Below are 17,835 nucleotides of genomic sequence, written 5' to 3' on the forward strand. Positions count from 1 at the left end.
CAGCCAGGGCAGGGGGCTCTGGCTGTTACAGGAGCCGGCTGGAGTGCATGCTTCACAGAAGAGAGGCTACACAGCAGCGGGGGTCCCCAAAGCCACAAGGGGTGGGGAGCAGAGGCTAGGGGCCCAAGGTGGGACAGCTCAAGGCCCCTGCCCAGCCCCAGCCTCAGTGCCCCCAGATCATCTCCCAGCCCCAAGCTGACCCAAGGGGGCCTTTGTGAACGGACGTTGTCCCACCAAGCTTCCATGGGGCCTGAAGACAGTGACCTGCACTGTGCCCTCCCCATCCCGAGGGGCTTCTGGGTGGGGCCTGTTGACATAGACCACAAGAACTGAGCTTCCTGGGCTGAGAGTGGGGGTCTGGAGCCCTACCCACAGGTCTGTCAGGCACAGGAGCCTCCAGGCTCCACAAAGCCCACAGCCCCTTGATGGGAAGGTCTAGGGAAGAGTGGAGGCTGGCAGGGGGACTGGACAGCCGCTCCCCAGTACCGGGACCCCTGGTCTCTGGCTTCCCAGGCCTGAGCTCTGGCCTGAAGCAGAGCAGTCCGAGAAGGCTCCGCTCTGACTCTCGGGGTCCCTGTGGAGGAGGCAGAGGAGCCAGCAGAGTCCGCTGGTGTGAGGGAGCCCCAGGACCCCGCCGGGATGGCGAGTTGCAAGTTTGCCAAGAGCAGCCCTCTCTCCTGGCCGCTTGTACGGGCTGCTGTCCAGGCCCCCGGCTGGCTCCGGCCCCCCCACTGTTACTGTTGTTCTGTTTTGGGGCCGAGCCGGCCCCTCCACTGCCCCCCCGTCCCCGCCCCATGTGGGAGCACAGCCGTGCAGAGCGTTTTCCGCGAGCTCAGCAGAAACGAGCCCAGAGGGTCAATGACCAGAGAAAGGGCCGATCCATCATAAAGTAAACTGTTTTCATTTCCCAGGGCAGGGGAGATGAAAACAATCAAAACAAACTCGGGGGAAGCGCCCAGCCCGGCTCCCCCAGGCCCCACCGCCCCCTCCCTCGGCCTCTGAGAACAGCCGTTCCTTTGACAGGAATTTTACAGCCAAATCGCTTAATGTGATTATAAGAGTTACTTCTTCACTAGAAATCGTATAAACAGCCTCTTTTGAAATCTCCTGCAGGGGAGCAGCTCACGTGCTCTGTACTGAGGGCAGAGGGGAGAGCAGGGGGCCAGCGTGGGCACCCCGACTCGGGCATGTGTGTGCATGTGCACGCATGTACACAGTGTGTGTGTGCTTGGTGTGTACACATATGTAGCACGTGCATAGGTGTGGTGTGCATGTATCTGTGTGTCCATGTGTATGTGTGCACATGTATCTGTTGACATGCATGAAAAATGTGCACGAGAGTTGCATGTACTATGTGCTTCGTGTGCCTGCATACATATGCATGTAAGCACATGTGTGTGGTGCCCATATGTGTTTATGCATGTTGGGTGTGCTCATGAGTGCAGGGGTGTGTGCATACATTTGTGCGTTGTATATGTACACATGTGTCCGTGTGTCTGTTTACATGAATGCATGATTGTGTGCACAGTGCCCATGTGCTTAAACACGTGTTGTGTGTGTACACGAGTGCCTGGGGTATGGATGCATGTGTGGAGTAACGGATGCGTTTGGTGTACGTGTGAATCTGTGTGCATGCAGATGTACTTACATGTGTCCGTGTGTCCCTTTATATGCATACATGATGTCTGTGCATGTGAGCGTGTGTGGGGTCGCATTGTGCATGTGTGTTTGGTATGCATATGTGCATGTGCATGTGTGTACTTGTGTGTGGTGCCCATGTGTTTACACGTGTGCACACCCATGTACATGTTGTCTGCAAGTGTGTCCCTGTGCATGTGGTGTGTGTATGTGAATGCGCAAGTGTGTGCATATGTGTGTGTGGTGTTCATGGGTGGATTTACATGTGTGTTCATGTGCATGTATGTGTGTGCACACACACGTGAACCTCTAGCAGGGCTGCAGGAGGTCTGAAGTTCCCCCAGTTTAAAGGCTTTGAAAATGTTATGGTTTCCATGGTGACCCTGGGCCAGCCTGGCGCCTGGAATGGCTCTTCTGAGCTGCCTCTCTGTGATGCACACACACACACACACACACCCGCCTCCCCACACCCTTTCTGGGGGCTCCCCTCTCTTCTTTCGGGGGCTGCTTCTCCCAGAACCTGGAACTTCTCAGGAGGCCCCTGCTGCCTTCCTCACCCCCCGCCCCAGCTGCTCCCCACTCCCAGTTTTAAAATCTCCCCTTTGCTTCCCCGTGTGGTCGCTGACCGGCTGACTTTGAAATCTGTTGAAAGGGGACCTTTCTTTTTCGGGGCCAAAGTAAACAGCCTGTCATGTTAAATCACACTCTCTCCCTGCCGGTCCTGCTCTCCCGGCCTGCCCTCCAGAGGGTGCTTTGGAGGGGGCAAGCCCCTCTCCTCACCCGCTGCTGCCAGCGGAGCTGCTCCCCCCAGGCCTGGAGCCTGGCGGCCACTCGCTCTGGCGCCAGGTCAGGGCCCGCCTGCTAGCCTTGGCACGCAGCCCAGAGCCCAAGTGCTAGAGGCGGCCACGTCCCCCAGCCTCACCTGGCCTCTGGGTTGCCTCCTCCCCAAACCCTAGCCTCGAAGCCTCAGACTCTGGCCCAAACCCCCAGGCCCGCTGCCCCCCTAAGTCCTGTCAAACTGGCCTCAGAAACACTCCTCAGATCTGCCTGCCTGCTGAGTGCCCCGGCCCTGCGTGGGCCTCTGCTGCTCCGCCCAAGGCTGCCCCCAGGACTTTGTCTTGTGGCTCCTGGGGACTCCCGTGTCATCCAAGCGCCTCTGAAAACCCCAGCAACACCCTCCACCTCCTCGCTGCCCCTCTACCCCAGGCATCCCGAAATCCAGGCTCACCCCACCCCAGTGTGGAATACCACGGAGTCCTGGACTTGTGCTGCCATGGGGCCAGAGTCTGGGGCACCAGCCTCATCCAAGCAGTTCTTGAGGCTTGGGGGATGGAGGACCAGGAAAAGGGGCTCCCCTTGGGCTGAGGGCTGGGCTCCCAGGGAGGCCTTGCTGAACTTGGATGCCCCCATGCCCTGAGGTGCTTCCCCTGCTGGAGGCCTCAGCCCTCCTGAGCCAGCCTCTCTGTCAACTTTCTCCCCTGGATTAGACGGCCCCAGTGCCTTCACTGTGTGGTCGAGGCTGGGCTACCACTTCCCTGACATCTGGCCACCCGGCCTCTCTCCAATTGGGGCCCTCAGAGAGAGCCTGCAACCCGAGAGTTGCTGGACAAGAACACATGCGCAGAACTAAGCAGGCGAGGAGCTGCATCCCAGGACCCAGGCCCCTGTCAAAGCCCCGCCATTGTCCACAGGCAACTTTCCTCTGGAATTCAGCCAGGTCCCTGACTCAAGTCGCGTTTCTCCCCTGAAGCCAAATCTATCACTTTAGAAGATTTGAGGAACGTACCAGTCTTTTCACTCAAAAATGAAAGCCTCTGTCTCCCCAGCTGACGGTGCGGGGGCGGGCAGCATTTTGTCAGCTGAGAGAGACCGCCACGGTCTGGGGTCGGGGCATCAGTGAGGGGCATGCAGGCCTGGACCCCACCTGGGGACCATGGACTCCGGGCCCCCTGGTCTGCCCCCCTGCCCCCCATCTACACTCACCTCTCTTCCCATGCTGCTCCGCTCTGCCGCCACCTCACGGAGGCTGGTGCTCAGGGCTGCAGACTCCTTCTGGTGGGTGGAGATGGCATCTGTAAACTGGGCCTGCAGAACCCTCAGCTCCTCGGTCACCGTGGATATGGTGGCCTGGGGAGAGACTGGGCGTCAGGGGCTGGCCCCTGAGACTCCCACTGGGTCTGCTGGGTCTTGCTGGCAGCCACATGCTGTCCTGGGATCAGGCAGGCAGCTTATTCAGGTGGCACCAAGTGGGGCAGTAGTCGAGCCTGGCCTGGTGGCTGGAGGTCAGGACTCTTGTGCCGACCACTGCCTATGATGCCACGCCAGTCCAGAGGAATCAAGGATATAGGATGAGGAGCACAGCCCCCTGAGGGGATGCACTGTGAGAGGAGGGTCAACTGGGTGGGGGGTGGGCCCGTGGCATCTCACACACCTGCACAACGGGGCCCAGGAGATCTGAAGTCCTTGATTGCTAACGCTTTGCCTGACTCTGCCTTCCTGCCGGCCAGCAGCCACGACACTCTCCAGAGTGACCCCCAGCCCTGGCGGTGCTCAAAGTCACCCGCCCAAAGAACAAAGACCTGACACCGTCTGGCTCACCCTGTGCCCTCCCAGGCATGGACTCTTCACTACTCCGGTGTCGGCCTCACTATCAGGGAGAGGACCCTCCCTCCCAGAGTGCCATGTGTGCCCTAGAGGCCAAGTAGTACAGGCCTTGCCTGGGGCGGAGGTGGAGGCGGGGCTCTGGAGCCGCCCTTGTGTGTCCAGAGATGCACGGCCCCCTGTGGGTGGCTGCCTCCAGCTTGGGGTCTGTGGAATGCCCCACATCGCACTCCTTGGATTCTGCAATCTGCTGCTCCAGGGCACCAGTGGGGTGGGGGTTCCCATCAGGCTGTACCCTCTGCTCTTGGCCTTCTCCGGCCCCTGGCCCCTGCTATCCCCTCAACTGAAAGGCCAGTTTGTGGACTCCACGCCCCCTCAGTGGGCACTCAGTGAGGTCTGGCCTCGAATGTCCTGAGGGGATCATGGGGCCAGGGTGTGAGGGTACCATGACTCAGGGCAGGCTCCCCTCCCGGGGTGCGCTTGCTTCAGGTCACCTCGATCAGCCACCCTGGCTGGCACTTCTGTCCTCCCCTCCAGGTGGGGTTAATTTCCATTTCCGAGCTGAGGTGGCAAAAGAGCCCTTGAGGAGCTCCCGAAGAGCCGGCTGGTGGGCAGGCGCGCTCCAGTCCAGGGGAGACTCAGACCTAGCTCAACGGAAGGCTCCGGAAGCCAGCACTGCCCCCAGGAGGCCTGTCCTGGTTCCACTGCCCACCGGGCGGGCGGAGGAGGGGGCGGGGTGGGAGGAGGGAAGAGACCCCTACAGCCCTGCACCAGCTCACCCTTTCGCCTTGCCGCTCAGACCACCGGCTGGCCAGGCCGCGGGGGGCGGGGCCGGGGGGGCAAGTGGTGGGGGCGAGAGGGGGGAGCGGGGACAGCGCCGAGCGGGGGGGGGGTTGGTGTGGGCCGGGGTGGCGCCAAGCAGGGGCTCCAGGAAGCGGGAAGCTCTTGGGCAAGGCTTTCCTGGATCCTGGGGCGGCCCTGCTGGGGTGACCTGGGACCGGTCGTGGCGTCAGGCAGGGGAGGTGAGGACACACCCTGGCTGCGCAGATCATCCATTGCAACACCCTCTCCCGCCGCAGATGCCTTGGGGACTGGCAGTGAGCAAGGCCGCCTCCCTGGGGCTGCTGTCCTGCCGACATGCCCCTGGCCTGCTGGCCTGCGGTGCAAAGCTGTTCCCACTCACTGCCCAGTGCAGACATCCTCGTCCATTCACTCGCTCTGACTCACTCACACCACTGGGCCCTCCAGTCTGGGGCCTCCTGAAGCTGGGGCACCTGGGATCTCCTGGACTAAAAATGAGCACAAGACTTCCGGAATACGCCTCGGCATGGCTAACGGCCGTGGGGCTGGCAGGAAAACGCCAAGGCAGAGGAAGCAGGGCTGGCCCGGCTAGGTGAGGCGTGTTCCACCAAGACGTGGGGAGAGAGGCCAAGGCTGGAGTTGGGCGGCCAGGGCAGGGCCAGCGCCCTGGACCTCGGCTGCTCCCTGCGGGGGAGCCCCCTGGCCGCTGATCCTGCTCCCTACAACCAGGGGTTCACACCCACCTTCCTCTGTCCTCCCCGGCTCTGGCCCCCTCCTCTCCGATTCCTGCCACATCACTCTTGCCCCAGGCCGCCCCCACCCCATCTCTGTACCATCTGAAGAGGACTTGGAGGAGCCCTTGGGCCCCAGAGCATGGTGGCCACCTTGCCCTAGACAGCAGCAGTGCCCAGCCCACCCATGGGGTGGGGGCATGGGGCCCCAGAGTCGTCCCGACTTCTGCCTGCCTGGCCACCCCAGCACGCGCTCCAGATGAGAGGCCCAGGAACACTAGCTAGCTGCCCACAACAGCCTTAGTTCACTGTTGGGGTGCGTGGTTGCTCCCTGGGGGCTTTCGTGGCCCCCTGGTGGCCCCCCAGGCTGAAGCCTCTCCTGGTCAGCTTGGGATCCCTGAAACAGTCCTTATGATTGAGGGCTGCCTGAGATATCTGCTGGCCTCTCCAGTTTAATTTCTCCTTTTGAAGGGCGCTCTCGGTGAGTTTGTCCCTAGCCTCCGTGGCCTCATCCGTATCCTGTTCCCCCTGCCTCCCTCCCCATGCCTATGTTCTTTGCTAGGAGCAGCTCAAGTGTGCAGTGGGGAGGCCGTGTGTGCAGGGCCCGCTGCTCACCAGGTGGGGCCCAGGCAGGGCCCTGGCCTCTGGCCCTGCCAGTGCTAGACACGGTGTCTGGGGTGGTGGTCCTGGTTCTTGGTTCTTCCTGAGCAGAGCTGAGCTCCTGCAGACCCTTCCCGCCCGTTAAGACTGTCTCCTCCCAAGGGGCCCAGGAGACACTGGGGAAACTGAGGCTCAGGCGGGCAGGGAGGGGGCGGCCCAGACACACTGGTTGACATGAAGAAGGTGTGTCTGTAGGGTGCAGGTCCCTGGCTGTGCAGGGGCTCACCTTGGCTCGCTCCTGCTGGCCCTGGGCCTCCTGCCGTGCCCGCTCTAGTTCCTGTGTGGCCGTGGAGAGCTCCTCCCTCAGCAGGTTCCGCTCTGCTTCTTTCAGAGACAGGGCCTGGAGGTGACAGGATGGGGTGCAGGTGAAGGACACGGGGGCTCGGGATGAAGCAGCCCCTCTCTAAGCAGAACTGCCACAGAATGCTGGGCGCTAACACCCCTGCAAGTCACTTCATGTTCCCACTTGTACGTTGCTGCTGTGGGGAGGGGGCAGGAACCTACAGAGGCAGCCCTTGAGTTCCCTACCTAGGATCTAAGACCTGGGGGGAGATCTGGTGGGGTGAGTCCCTACCAGTCCCAGAGTCTCCTTCCTCTGCTGGGCACTTTCCTAACTTCACCCCTTTGTCCAGACTGCCCCCCACTGGGGATGCCCTGTACCTGTCCAGATCCTACTCTCTCCAAAGGCCCAGTGCAGACTGGGGGCTTCAAAACCACCCCTACCTGAAGCCCCCAACCCCTCCAGTGCACAGAGGAGGAGCCACTGATGGTCTGTCCATACCCCAAATGCTAAGTCTCACTAACAGTAGAGACATACTCTCAGTGACGCTGGAAGATCGAAAGGAACCTGGCAGCACTCAACACAATCACAGAGGTATATGTTTGTGTTGAGGTGGAGACAGCTGGGGACACGTCAGCTGTTGAATGACCAGTGGCCAGGGCCATCGGCTGCAGTGTTGTAAAAGGGCAGGAAAACTGGGAACACCTGAATGTCCACTGAGGGGCCTCAAGATAAAGGATGACCCCTGCACCAATGGAACATTACTCAGCCATGACGAAGAACAACAACACTCTGTGTGTGCATGTGTGGAGAAATAAGTAAGTGGCTGGCTCAGTGGCTGGGTGGATAAACGGTCAAGTGTGTTGATGGATGGTCGGGTGTGTGGATGGAAAGACGTTATTTTCAAGCGAATGGGTAGATGACGGACAGGTGAATGGAGATACAGTTGAGTGTGTGGGGGAATGAATGGGTGGAAGGATGGTTGGGCAGATAGATTGCTGGGCAGATAGATTGGGTGGATGGATGGACGGACAGATGGACGGATGGATGGGTAGATGGATAGATGAATGAGCAGATGGGTGGACATGTGGGTGGATGTATGGATGAATACATGGATAGATGGACGGGTGGATGGATGGGCAGATGGACAGATGCATGGATTGATGGGTAGGTGGCTGGATGTCTGTCTGTAGGACTGCTGTAGAAGAAAACAGCTGCAATAGCAGTGACTTGGAAAGGCTGCACCTGGCTGTGGGTTGCCTGCCACATAGCCCTTGTGCTGGGCCAGAGAAGGCATGGCGAGGTAGGGGTCAGGACCCTCCACTGTCTCACAATTCTCCGTCACCTGCTGCATTTCGTGCTCCATTTGGAGAAGGCTCTCATCGCGCTCCTGCTTCAGGTTCTGAATTTCCTCCTTCAAAGCCTCTCTCTCGGCTGCACCTTTTGCCACCAGCTCCTTCTCCTGTTGCAGCTGGCACACGGCCATGTCCTTTTCCTCTGACAGTGCCAGACACATGGTCTCCTGGGCCAAGGCAAGGCAACAGGCTGTGAGGACTGCACAGGTCAGGATGCATGAGGCCAGCAGGCCCACGGTCCTGAGTGAGATGTGACTCATCAGGTGGATGGTTGGGCAGGTGGATGGATGGATGGATGAAATGATGAAAGAGTGAATGGGTGGATGTGCACATGGATGTATGTATGAGTGGGTGGATAGATGGATGGATGGATGGACGGATGGACGGATGGGTGGGTGGGTGGGTGGGTGGATGGATGGATGGATGGGTGGGTGGAGGGATGGGTGGATGGGTGGGTGGGTGGGTGGATGGATGGATGGATGGATGGATAGGTGGATGGATGGATGTTTGGATGGATAGGTGGATGGATAATAGCTGGGTGGGTGGGTGGGTGGGTGGGTGGATGGATAGGTGGATGGATGGATAGATGGATGGATGAGTCTCCAGGGCTGTCCAGCCCAGTCAGCTGCACTTCCCTTGTCTTACACAAGGAAAAACTGAGGCAAGAGCTGCGAAGAGCCTCTCTGGGCCTCAGTACCGGCCATCCTACATTTGCTTAACATTTTATAAACCTTTCCTGGCCTCTACAATGCCAAGCACCATGTCACATCAAACAGGGCCTCAGCTTCCCAGAAGCCTGTGACCAGTGGGCAGCTCAGATGAGTGATGTGGCCCCCTCCAGCTCTGGGGCCTCAGGCTGCACCCAGGTCTCCACAGTAGCCCTGCACACATTTTTGGGGTCCCAGGTGAGAGGGGCTTGCCCACTTGGACCCCAATTTGGACTATGGAGAGTGAGCAGGCATCTCTGTGGTCCCCTCTGGCCTGCCTGCACAGTTGCCTGGCACACACCTCCATGGCTGGTCTCCAGCCTCCCCCCGACCCTCAGGCCGGAGGTCTGTGACCCTGCAGAAGGTGGGAGAGCCCTGGGAAGTGGCCACAGCCTGGTGGGGCTTGGGAAGCAGACCTTCTCCCTTTGGAGCCGTGCCAGGTCCTCACGGTGGGCCACTGCCTGGCTCTCCAGGGCTAGCTGTGAGTCCCGCTCTTGCTGTGCCACCTGCCGCCGCAGCTGCTCCAAGTCCCACTGCAACTTTGTCTCCCGGACCTCCCCCGTACTCTTCAGCTGCTCCATGTCCACTGTGAGAGGACACGACGTCAGGTCGGCCAGTGGGGGCCACAGGCCGTGGAGCTGTCTTTCCAGCCAGGCCCTGGTGAGCTCCCATGGAGCATTCCACGCTCATGGCCAGGGTGAGTCCTGAGCCCTCACGCCATGATGGCTGCGACCAGGCTTGGGTACCGGTAGTGACAGCCTGCCGGGGTGGGGGCAGGGTAGTGGGGGAGCCCTTGAGTGGACCTCAAAGAGGGGGGCAGAGAGCCAGCTTGTTGACCCTGTGGCCATGGCCTAGTCCTGAGCCTCAGGCCAGTGCTGGAAGCAAGCCAGGCAGGGAGGAACCTGCCCACCCCCACAGACAACGGCTGGCACAGCTTGTCTAGTTGCACAGGTACCAGGCCCCATGTCCATGCCCCTTGGGGACCTTGATAGAGGCAGGACCTCGGGGACCTGGAGGAGCACCTTGCAGGGCCTGCCGCATGAGGCGTGCGCTCTGAGCCTCTCCTTCCAGCTGCTCCTGCTGTGTCTGCAACTTCGACACCAGCTGTCGGGCCTCAAAGAGGCTGCTCTCCAGGGAGTCCCTCTCCACCCTGCAGACAAGCATCAGACCACAGGGGGTCACCCTCACCCACCACCTACAAGGAGTGGCATCCAGCTGGAGCCCAGTCTTTGGGTGACACGGCTGTGCAGCAGGCTGGCATATCAGACAGCACACAGGAGACATGGCATTTGTCTCAGGTCTCTGAAAGTGAACTTGGACCCTATGCAGAAATCCATGTCAGGTGAAATAAAAAGCTAAATGCAAAACCAGAACAAATCACACAGCAATGCTACACATGGAACTGTGTCCCCCAAATAGAGGTGCTGAGTCCTAACCGCTGTACTTGGGAATGTGACCTTGTCTGGAAATAGGGCTTTTCTTCTATTATCAGTTAAGTTAATGAAGTCATACAGGAGTAAAAAAAAGAAAAAAAAAAAAAAACCTGTTGCCATGGAGTTGACTCCAACTCATAGCGGCTCTACAGAACAGAGAAGAACTGCCCCATAGGGTTTCCAAGGAGCGGCTGCTGGATTCAAACCGCTGACCTTTTGGTTAGCAGCCAAGCTCTTAACCACTGCACCACCAGGGGTCCCATACAAGAGTATGAGGTCCTATTTCCTTTTGAGTGATGTCTCATAAAAGGGGAGATTAGGCATGGACCAGTGTCACACGGGGGAAGACAGACGCCACGTGGAGATGCACCTGCAAGCCAAGGAGGGCAGAGAGATGCCCAGGGCTACAGAAGCTGAAAGAGACAAGGAAAGATTTCCCCAGGGCAGACAGAGGGAGTACGGCCTGGTCAACACCCTGAATTTGGGCTTCCAGCCTGCAGAACTGTGAGAAAATAAATTCCTGCTCTTTAAGGCCACCCACTTTGTGGTATCTTGTTATGGCAGCCCTGGGAAACCAAAACCAGAACTCGAGGAGCAACATGGAAGGGAATTTGGTAATCTTCTCAAGCAAGACACAGAACCCAGCAGACAACAACAAAAAGGCCAACAGACCTGAATACACTTAAAAAGGGAGGTGGGGGTGCATTTTGTACAGAGCCCTGGTGGTGCAGTGGTTAAGAGTTTCAGCTGCTAACCAAAAGGTTGGCAGTTTGAATCTACCAGTCACTCCTTGGAAGCCTTCTGGGGCAGTCCTACTCTGTCCTATAAGATCACTATAGGCTCACCGTGAATCAGTATCGACTCAACAGCAGTGGGAAATGGGGGTTTCGTGCAGAGAAGTTTCCATAAACCAACTTAAAAGACAAGGTGCGGACTTGGAGAAAAATCCACACTATATATAGCAGGAGCCCTGGTGGTGCAGTGGTTAAAGGGACGGACTGCTAACCGAAAGGTTGGCAGTTCGAAACCATCAGCAGCTCCTCGTGGGAGAAGGATATGGTAATCTGATTCTATAGAGATTTACAGCTTTAGAAACCCTATGGGGTTGTTATGAGTTGGGATTGGCTCAACAGCAGTGGATTCATATATATATATACGTATATATATATATTTTTTAATATAGGGCTAAGATCCAACATATGCAAAGAGCTCCTACCAACCAATGACAGAAGGTCAGCTGACACTACAGAAGAATGTTCACAAAGGGAACACAAATGGCCAACGAACACTAAATATGTGAAGTCTGCTCAGCCTCACTAGAACACAGCGAGATCAGGCCACGGTCCCGCAGTGTTGTAGTGATCGTGTACCACATCAGCAAACACCTAAAACGGTGATAATATCCAGCGTTGGCAAGGATGTGGGGGCCATTTTTTTGGGGGGGGGTGGGAAAATTTCAAAACTTAAAATATGCATTTCTTTGACCCAGCTTTTCCATCTCAAGGTGTCAGTTCTACAGAAATTCACACGCCCTGACAACGCATATACGAGAGTGGCCACTACAGCCGTCCGTAAGGCATTAGTTGGACTTACTGGCTGAAGTGTCAGTGAAAGGGAGCACGTTTTAAAAGTTATGGTGCTGCTGGTCTCTGGAGCACCATGCAGGTGTTGACAAGGAAGACATGTCCTTCGGGGGGCCAGGCCAGGGCTCCCACTGGATTTTACCTCTTCTAGGTGCCTCCCACCCCAAAGGCACAGCCTCTCTCCTGTGCACAGACACACTCGCTCAGCCCTCAGACACGGTGTAAGCGTCTACCCCCTGCCATGCTCTCCAAGGGTGAGGCCACGTGGGTTGTGCCCTGAGCATAGGCCCAGGGGTACCTGAGATCAGCTGTCTCCTTGGCCATAAGCCGGCTGTGCCTCTCCAGAGCCTCCTGCTTGGCCAGCAGCTGGGCCCGCTCCTCGGACAAAGCCTCCTTCTCCTGCATGGCTCGCTGCAGGGTGTCCATCTGGGCCTCCCGGTCCTGCAGGCTCTGTGCCAGCTGCTCCTCCAGGGCTTGCTTCCCGCATGTGACCTGTGGGAGGGGGAGGGGAGGGCCAGCAGAGACAATGAGAATGAGTGGGAGGCTGAGGAGGGGCCTATTGAGGGAAGGAGGGGCTTCTGAACAAGAATGGCAGAGAGGGAAAAGAGGGGAAGACACAAGAAACATATTGAACCTCAGAGCGCATCTGTCTGTTTTCACAGCGGATGGGACATCCACTCCCTGGTTCATGATGGAGAATTGATCAGACTAAGCGCTCCCAGCAGGAGCCAGCGGCCAATCTAAATGGTAACGTTTGTTGAGCCATATGTGTCCAGGGGGCAAGAAACATTGCATAGGAATGCCAGTGAAAGGTGGCAGAAAACTTAGATTGTTCCAGACAGAGAAGAATAAGTCAGTCCAGACAAAACATCATAAGAATTTGTCCGAGGCTTCAGAGAGCTACCAAGGTGCCAGGACTGGGGAAGCCAAGATCACGGAGGGAGGAGATGCAGAGGAATGAGCCCGCCATTCTGTATCTCTTCTCACCTCAAAGCAGTTGCTCATTTAAAAGTTTTTGTGACGAAGCTGAGAAGCCAAGGAGAACTTCTGGCAGTGTTACAGCCTTAAAAAAACCAGCTGTCATCCAGTTAAATCCGACTCATGGCACCCCACCTGTGTCAGAGCGGAACTGTGCTCCTCCACAGGGTTTTCAACGGCTGGAAGTAGATCACAGGGCTTTCTTCTGAGATGCCTCTGGGTGGACTTGAACTACCAACCTTTCAGTTAGCAGCCAAGCACTTAGCCTTTTATACCATCTAGAGACTCCGCTATGGCCTTTGGGGTACAAAAATTGGAGTTTAGAGCCACCAAAGCAGAGGGGCATTGATAAGCACCTCAAGTGTTCCACTGGAGTCTCAAAAGGGTTTCACCCTCATAGTGGTGAACAGGCCATGGCTCACAAAAACTGAAGCTCAGGTTCCAATCAGCTTAAGCACTGGCCGGATTGTGGTAATCATCTCCTACTCTCATTGTCTGCCAGAATCAAAAGGTTCTCTCTGGATGGAGAGTAACATCATCAAGACTCTCAAATTATTTCTTAATTTTGTAATATACGATACTTGACACTTAATCAACATTACCAGGCGTATCAGGAGACAAGATCATACAACAAAAAACACATGTAAAAACGGAAAATAGACTTGGACCTCCAGGCTATCCAGATATTAGAGCTATCAAACATGGACTTTAAAATATTTGTGATTATATGTTCAAGAAGATGGTTGGCAAGGTGTAGAATTCACAATAGAACTAAAATCTATAGGAAAGAAACCCATTATAAATTATATATTTAATAATGCAATAGCCAAAATTAATAGATGGGTTCAACAACAGATTTAATAGAATAGATGAGAAGACTAATGATCTAGAAGATAAATAAAAAGAATGTATTCAGCCTGGATCATGAAGAGAAAAACAGATGGAAAATTCAGAAAAGGGTGTAAGAGAAACAGAGGGCAAGGTAAAAAGGGCCCAAAGAAAAAAGGAGAGGAGAGAGAATATTTTAAAAAGATACTGGCTAATAATTGTCCAAATCTCACAAAATACATCAAGCCATAGATTTAAGGTGAGACATAAATTCTCAAAAGAATCAATATAAAGAAAATATCACCTAGATACATCTCAGTAAATTTTTTGAATACCAAAGGTAAAGGAAAAAATCTTAAAAAAATCAGAGTGAAAAAGACAGCTCTGGTGGCATAGTAGGTAAGGAGCTATAGCTGCTAACCAAAAGGTTCGCAGTTTGAATCTACCGGGCACTCCTTGGAAACCCTATGGGGCAGTTCTACTCTGTCCTATAGGATCACTACAGGGTCACTACGAGTTGGAATCGACTCAACTGCAACAGGGTTTGGTTTTGAGTTTATCTTTAAATGAGCAACAGTAAGACTGACGGCTGTGTTCCACACAGCAACAATGGAAGCCAGAAGATGATGGAATGACTTCTCCCTAAAACACTGAAAGAAAATAATGGCTGTCCTAATATTCCATAAAAAAAAATACCCAGTGAAAATACTCTTAAAAAACGAAGACCAGAACCTTCTGCTTCTGGTAACGGTGGAGACTGCTGAAGACCAATGCTCCCATTTAGACCAACCAGAAAAGCTGTATGGCATTTATAAAATCTGTCTGAAGGCATTAGAGAGATTCCAAGCATGACAGGGGCTATGGGATCTGAGTGCCACCACGGGCTGAGATGCAGCAGGGACTCAGCTGGGACGGAGCTGTCATACAGTGCACCTGAGGCCTGGGTTGGAAAAAACAAAACAGCTTCAGTTTTATTACACAATGAGTCAAGGCTGCTCAAGAAAAGATTTATGTTGATAGTGGATTTTGGAATGAGTGCCTGAATGCACAAGCGACTAACAGCTCAGTGTTTTGGATGTGGATGAGGAAGGAGGGGAGCTCGGTATGCCAGGAAGCAGGTCAGGTATGTGGAGCTCGCTAGGCCCAAGGCCCAAGGTGCCCTGGTGAGGGCAGACCCCAGGCCCTGGGTACCGGGGAGAGGTCTGATGGAAAGGGTCTTCCTTCATGCTGCACCCCGCCCTCACCACCAGCCAGATTCTGAGACTTGTGGGTCACTGCCACTGAGCTGAGGGAGTTGGCACTGCAATTTAGAAAACAGTACTGGGTCTAGGGATGCCATGGCGTGTCCACACCACAGAGGTGGCTCTGCCCCGGCTCTCTCATACAACCCAGCCCACAGATGCCTCACCTGGCCCACCTGCTCCTGCAGCTGGGCCCTCTCTCGCCGGAGCTGGGCCGCCTGCCCCTCCAGCTGCTCCTGCTGCTCCTCCAGGTGCCCAAAGGCCTGCAGCAGGCTCCTGCGCTCCGCCTGCTCCCGTGCCAGCTGCTGCTCTGCCCGTGCCAGCTGCTCCAGTGAGCGGGCCTGCTCCTGCTCCAGCACCCGTTGCTGCTCCCGAAGGCGGTCCCGCTCCTGCTCCAGCTGCCGCAGGAGAGGACAGTGTCAGGCGGGGTGGGGTCGTGCATCTAGCAAGCCCTCGTCCCTCGGGAAGTGTGAGCCTCAGTCCAGGAATGAAAAGGCCATGGGGGACTGGGTAAGGAATGAAGGAGGGGGACTGGGGTCAAGAGTCTCGCAGCTACCCTAGGGGAAACCAAGGCTCAGGGCCAGGTCCCAGCACAGCCCTGTGGGGGTGGCCCTGCCCTGCCCACTGGCCTACCTGAGTCCTGGGCTCACCTGGAGGATCAGGTGGTTCAGGGTGCCCTTGTCCTGAGCCAGCCCCTCCATCAGGGTGGCCATATTGGCCAGGGAGTCCCTTTGCTCCACCCCCTCAGACTTGAGCCGGGTCACCAGCAGTTCTCGGTCAGCGTTGCTGGACTCAGCCTGGGGCAGGGCAGAGGAGCAGAGGTCATCCCAGAGGGGCACGCCAGAGAGGGTGTTCCAGATTCACGGCCCCGAGAAGTTGTGCCCTACCCCGCCCCCCGTCATGGAGGTGGGCAGGCCCTAGTGAGGACACAGAAGGAGGATTTTCACAGCAATCCCAGTGAAGGAGAGAGCCACCAGGGCACAAAGGCTCCAGCCAGGAGGCATGGGAGGGTGGCCAGGGAAGACCAGCAGAGGTGGGGAGCAGCCATGGGGGTAAGAGCAGCGAGGGCCAGGGAGGATGAGGTGGGGCGCCCTGGGTGGGGACAGGAGGAGGCCTCCCGTGTTGCTTTGGGGGCTCTGGTGGTGGCTAAGGGAGCAGGCAGGGAGGGGAGGTGAGTGGGGGCGAGCCTGGGGGGCCTGGGCACTGTGGGTAATGGGCACACCCGGGCTAGGGCACTGCGCAGGCCCTCGTTCTCGCCCTCCAGCACATCCCGCTGCAGCTGTGTGGCATTCAACGCTTCCCGGGCCAACACTAGCTCCTTCTTGAGCCCCGACACCTTCTCCTCCAGCTGCTCCAGGTGCCCTTGGCTGAGGACCAAGAGGGGAGAGGCCATGAGGTCACCACAGTGTGGGCAGGGTGACCCCCAGGCCCCACCCCTGCTCCTTCCCCCAGCCCAGCAGGGACTCCCCAGAGGGCCAGGAAGTGGGTGAATCTGGAGGAGACAGCGGTCAAATGTGCCCCTGGTTCTGGGCTGGAGGGGGTTTTCAGCCGAGATCCTTCACCAGGGTGAGGTGTGGGTTTTCTGATCCACCCACAGAGGGTGAGTGTGTGAGTGTGTATTTATGAGTTTGTGAGTGTGCAAGTGTGTGTATACATGCAAGTGTACATCGACCCGAGTACGCAAATGTGTGTGACCAAGTGTGAGTGTGCCTGTGCACACCTGCTGGGAGTGGGGAGCACTGTGTGCCCTGAGCTGACTGCCCTGGCCCTCCGACCCCTCGCTGGGCCCTTGGGACAGTCGATTTGCAGGGGGCAAAGCAAGGGTCCAGATGTTGGGGGTGTGGACCCCTTGCCTCCCAGGTTCACCACGGTTAGCTGAGATGGGTGGGGAGCATGCGGCCCCTGCAGTGAGGGAGGACACTGAGGCCACACAGTCTGCAGGGGGCTGGGCCAGGCCCTCCCACACTCGGAGCTCCCTAGGCTGAGCCCACCTGGTGTCCAGCTCCCGCCGGCTCCGTTGCTCCTGCTGGGCCAGCTCGTTCCCCTGCTCCGCACACAGCAGCAGGCTTCTCTGCAGCTCCACGTTCTCGGCCTCCAGCCTGCACCTCTCCACAGCTGAGATGTCCACTTGCCCTCTCAGCTCCTCCACCACTGCCTCCAGGGCCGCCTTCTCTCTGGGGCAGGGGCAGTGTGGGGGAAATGAGGACCCTCCCTGGACAGATTCAAGCCTGGCGTGAGGTGGGGATGTGGGGTCCAGACTTTCTGAAGCCATGGGGCACGGAGCTCAGGGACTCAAGGGAAGAGTGAGGCAGACTGAGACCGTGGGCTCTGACTCCTGGGGCCTCTGGCCCTGTGGGAGGCCTAAGGTCACGTGAGGGTTCTTGCTCACTAGGACACCACAGGCCCAGCTCTTCGCAGGCCCAGGGGAGCCCAGGGATGAGCTCAGCCTGGGTTCTGGGGCAGTGTGGACAGTGCATCAGGAAGTGTCAGGGGTAGCCCAGGTGGGCCAGGTGAGGGGAAACGAGGTGGCTTCAGGCATAGCCCCTCACCTGGTCCTGCCCTGCTCTGCCCCTGCCCGGCCCACACCCACCCCCTACCTCCATCACCTTCCTAGGCGCTCCTCGGATGCCCTGCAGCCCTGGGCCTCCCAGCGATGGGCCTCCAGCTCGCCCAGGAGGGCCTCATGTTCCCACGCCTGCTCCCACAGGGGTCCCTTCGAGGCCAGAAGCTCCTGCCTGCACTCGGATAGCTGTTCCCGGAGCCCAGCCGCCACTGCCTGGGAGGCCTCCAGCTTCCAGCGTAGCTCCTGATGCGGGGGTGGGTGTGAGGCTGGTTGGGCTCCCAGCTCCGCCAGGAAAGACACCCTTAAGCCTGCAGCTGCTCCTTGGGATACAGACTCAGGGCAGCCCCTCCACAGGATGTGGGCTCAGGGCAGCCCTTCACCAGGACGTGCCCTTGGGGCAGCCCAGGGGGCTGGGCACAGTTTGGCTCTGGGGCCC

At 57.4% G+C, this 17,835-nt stretch overlaps 1 protein-coding gene across 1 annotated transcript in view; it reads right to left on the reverse strand.

The window, feature by feature from the left end:
• Positions 1 to 17,835, reverse strand: part of CROCC2 (ciliary rootlet coiled-coil, rootletin family member 2) — a 60,757-nt gene that overhangs the window by 24,745 nt on the left and 18,177 nt on the right. The window contains exons 15-25 of the mRNA XM_064287379.1: positions 17,443 to 17,642; positions 16,828 to 17,010; positions 16,059 to 16,203; positions 15,487 to 15,633; positions 15,004 to 15,234; positions 12,088 to 12,281; positions 9,796 to 9,923; positions 9,190 to 9,359; positions 8,057 to 8,233; positions 6,658 to 6,771; positions 3,622 to 3,765 (exon numbers count right to left, since the gene is read on the reverse strand). Coding sequence (XP_064143449.1) covers positions 3,622 to 3,765; positions 6,658 to 6,771; positions 8,057 to 8,233; positions 9,190 to 9,359; positions 9,796 to 9,923; positions 12,088 to 12,281; positions 15,004 to 15,234; positions 15,487 to 15,633; positions 16,059 to 16,203; positions 16,828 to 17,010; positions 17,443 to 17,642 — 1,833 coding nt within the window. The remainder of the gene's footprint in view (positions 1 to 3,621; positions 3,766 to 6,657; positions 6,772 to 8,056; positions 8,234 to 9,189; positions 9,360 to 9,795; positions 9,924 to 12,087; positions 12,282 to 15,003; positions 15,235 to 15,486; positions 15,634 to 16,058; positions 16,204 to 16,827; positions 17,011 to 17,442; positions 17,643 to 17,835) is intronic.

This window comes from Loxodonta africana, chromosome 6, assembly GCF_030014295.1.
Source record: "Loxodonta africana isolate mLoxAfr1 chromosome 6, mLoxAfr1.hap2, whole genome shotgun sequence".
Classification (NCBI taxonomy): domain Eukaryota; kingdom Metazoa; phylum Chordata; class Mammalia; order Proboscidea; family Elephantidae; genus Loxodonta; species Loxodonta africana.